Here is a 3,579-nt window from a genome sequence, read left to right on the forward strand (position 1 = left end):
AGCACGGGGTTAGATACAGAGTAAAGCTCCCTCTACACCGTCCCCCCATCAAACACTCCCAGCGACAGGGACAGCACGGGGTTAGACACAGAGGAAAGCTCCCTCTACACTGTTCCCCCCATCAAAGACTCCCAGGGACAGGGATGGCACGGGGTTAGATACAGAGTAAAGCTCCCTCTACACTGTCCCCCCATCAAAGACTCCCAGGGACAGGGACAGCACGGGGTTAGATACAGAGTAAAGCTCCCTGTACACTAACAGACTGTGTTGTTCTGGTGCAGGTTTGGTGAGGGGCTCCGTTCCTGTGATTGTTGCTGAGTTTGGCCGAGATGTGACCATCCCGTGTACGTTCCAACCTGACCGTGACTCTCCCCTGCGTTACCTGGTGTTAACCTGGCAGCTTTCTGCCTCTGCCCGCGTGACTCACAGTTACTACTACCAGACAGAGCAGCTGGCACAGCAGGATCCCATGTTCCACAATCGGACCCAGCTCTTCGTGCAGGAGCTAGCACAGGGGAACGCCTCACTGCGGCTGAGGGCTGTGCGCCTGGAGGACCAGGCTGACTATCTGTGTTCCGTTAGCACCATGCTCCACCGCAGCTCTCACACTGTCAGCCTGCGTGTCGCAGGTAATATCAACAACTCTCACCTTCATTCGTATAGCACCCTCTCCCCAGACCACAGCAACTTGGCACCCCGTCCCCCGATGCCAGCACACACACACACACACCCTTCACAGGAGCCACTGTCCAGGCTGGCCTGGAGTGCGGGCTGCTCACACACACATCCACACTCACACACAATTACACACTGACTCTCTTACACACACACTCTGACTCACACTCATTTATACACTTACACTCAATTACACTTACTCTCACATATTTATTTACATACACTCTCGCGCACACTCATTTACACAATCATACTCTCTCACACTCTTGCACACACTCTCACACACAAACTTAGTCTCACACACACACAAACTTAGTCTCACACACTCTTTCACACAAACACGTATACTCACTCTCTCACACTCATTCTCACACTTAATTAACCTCTCATACTCACACTCCAGCACACACGCACACACACACACTCAGACACACACACACACACTCACACTCGGACATTACCAAAAAGACACTCAGAACAACTTACATAAACAGACACTCTCAAAAAACACATCCTCTCACATTCCAGCCAGTGGGGAGTATTCCCTCACCCTCCTGCCTTGGGCCTTGTCGATGGTGGGACAGGCTTTGGGGGGAGTCAGGAGGGGAGTTACTCGCTGCAGGATTCCCAGCCTCTGACCTGCTCTTGGAGCCGCTGGGTTGATGTGGTGGGTCCTGGTGGGTTTCTGGTCGATGGTAACCCCCAGGATGTTGAGAGTTGGGGTATGGGATTCCACGGGGGCTGCTTTGTCCCTGGGGAGGAGGGAGGGGATGTTTGTGGGTGTGGGTCCGACTGTAGGAGGGTACTTTAAGAATCTGCTCTCTCTCTGCGTTGACCTCTCCAGCTCCGTACAGTGAACCGAAGGTGACCTTTGACCTGGGCAACTGCTCGGGCCCCGGGCTGGTCAACGTGTCCAGTTCAGGGGGGTATCCGAAACCGGAGGTGGGGTGGATCGCTGCGGGATGGAACAACGTGACCAAGGAGAGCAGGACGGCGTTCTGGACTGGCAGGAGGGGACTGTACTCCATAATTAGCAGCATTCCCATCCGCCTGGGGCCCGCCAGCAATTACACCTTCGTCCTGGAGAACCCCCTCCTGGGGCAGCACATGGTCAGGCCCCTGGCCATCGTGGGTGAGTCGGAGCGGGCGGGGCGGCGGGGGATGTTCTCGATTCTCTCGAGTGGGTTCCACTCTCCCACAGCCTGGGAAACTAGAACGGGAGACGTGAGCACGTCTGTCCCGCGGCGAGATCGAACACCCGCGATCAGAACAATTGGCGCGCCCAAGGGGGCACTGTTCTGGATTGGTTTGAGATCGACATGCTCAGAGAAGGGACCGGTCTACATCGGTTCTAGATCAGCATGGTCAGGGAGGGGACAGTTCCAGATCAGTCAGCTCAGAGGGGGGACTGTCCTAGATCAGCATGGTCAGAGATTCAAAGGTTCTAGATCAGCACACTCAGACATGGGACTGTTCTAGATCAGTGGGTCCCAAGAGGGGGGACTGTTCTAGATCGACACTCTCAGAATGGAGACAGCTCTAGATTAGACCGAAAGGTTCCCGAGGGTGGAGGTATCTGAGGACTGTCGGAAGAGGAGGGGGGTGGGGGTGGGGAGTAGTGTCTATTGTTTGGGAGTCTGATTCCACCCCCACCCCCTGGTGGGTTTTTTTATCCCCTGTTGTTGCAGGTTCCTGCCAGGGGGAGGCGATCTCACCTGGACACAGGCTGCACCTTTGCTATGGCCTGACCGTGGCTGTGCTAGTGACCATCTCTCTCTGCCTCGGGTATTTCCTCCTTCAGAGCCACAGGAAATCCAGGAGGAATTGAACTCTGAGTGAGTCAGGACTCGGTGAGGGCACGCAGTCTGCATCCTACCGGCCCCCTCCCTTCCTCCTCTCCCCTCCCTTCCTCCCCCTGTCCCTTAACTGTAACAAAAGAACCTAACGTAACGTTCCCTAAACACTCAGCGGCATTCAGAATGTATTGACCAACAGAAAACTACCCCCCCACCTTTAGCTGCGAAGGGGGAACCGCCGAAGATAGTAGAAGTCAGGGACAGCATTAACGCGAAAGAATATGTGATGAAGATTAATGGGAATCCCAGCAGAGGATAACTAAAACAGCAACAAGAGAGCAGAAGATGAAATAGGAGAGTAAGCTTGCTAGAAATCTAAAAGAAGATTGCAAGAGTTTCTTTCAATATCCAAAAGGCAAAAGAGAGGGAGAGGCAGGAATCAGTGCAAAGCCCGAGGCTGAGATGTAGAAATGGGGATCAAAGAAATAGCAGAGGAACTGAATGGGTATTTTGTACCAGGGAAGACCCCAGCAGCTCACTAGGTCCTCAAGAGAGTTGAGGGGCATGGATAGGGTAAATAGACAAGGTCTTTTCCCTAGGGTAGGGGAATCCAGAACTAGAGGGGCATAGGTTTAGGGTGAGAGGGGAAAGATATAAAAGAGACCTACGGGGCAACGTTTTCACCCAGAGGGTGGTGCGTGTGTGGAATGAGCTGCCAGAGGAAGTGGTGGAGGCTGGTACAATGACAGCATTTAAGAGGCAAATGGATGAGTATATGAACAGGAAGGATTTGGAGGGATATGTGCCGGATGCTGGCAGGTGGGACTAGATTGGGTTAGGATGGACGAGTGGGACCGAAGGGTCTGTTTCCGTGCTGTACATCTCTATGACTGTAACTGTGTGGCTCAATGACTCTACGGCTGCATAGGTGAGAGGGGAAAGATTTAAATGGGACCCAAGTGCGTAGTTGGACTGAATTTCCAGAGGATGTGGTAACAGTTCCAACATTTAAAAGATACCTGGAGAGGTACTTGAACAGGAAGGCTTCCTGGGATCTCGGCCTGGTGCAGGTCAATGGGACCAGTTTAGTTTGGGGAAATTTGGTCGG

At 53.3% G+C, this 3,579-nt stretch overlaps 1 protein-coding gene across 4 annotated transcripts in view; it reads left to right on the forward strand.

Annotated features, from left to right (window-relative positions):
• The window catches only part of LOC122547671 (CD276 antigen-like), a 21,489-nt gene extending 18,412 nt beyond the window's left edge, over positions 1-3,077 (forward strand). For 3 of the 4 annotated variants that reach the window (XM_043686268.1, XM_043686270.1, XM_043686269.1), the window contains exons 3-5: positions 282-629; positions 1,520-1,807; positions 2,364-3,077. In XM_043686268.1, the coding sequence (XP_043542203.1) occupies positions 282-629; positions 1,520-1,807; positions 2,364-2,503 (776 nt within the window). In that variant the 3' untranslated portion in view covers positions 2,504-3,077. The remainder of the gene's footprint in view (positions 1-281; positions 630-1,519; positions 1,808-2,363) is intronic. The other variant, XM_043686267.1, reaches the window with a different exon arrangement.
• The last annotated feature ends 502 nt before the right edge of the window (positions 3,078-3,579 follow it).

The sequence above is a fragment of the Chiloscyllium plagiosum genome, unplaced genomic scaffold (genome assembly GCF_004010195.1).
Source record: "Chiloscyllium plagiosum isolate BGI_BamShark_2017 unplaced genomic scaffold, ASM401019v2 scaf_8725, whole genome shotgun sequence".
NCBI classification, from domain to species: Eukaryota; Metazoa; Chordata; class Chondrichthyes; order Orectolobiformes; family Hemiscylliidae; genus Chiloscyllium; species Chiloscyllium plagiosum.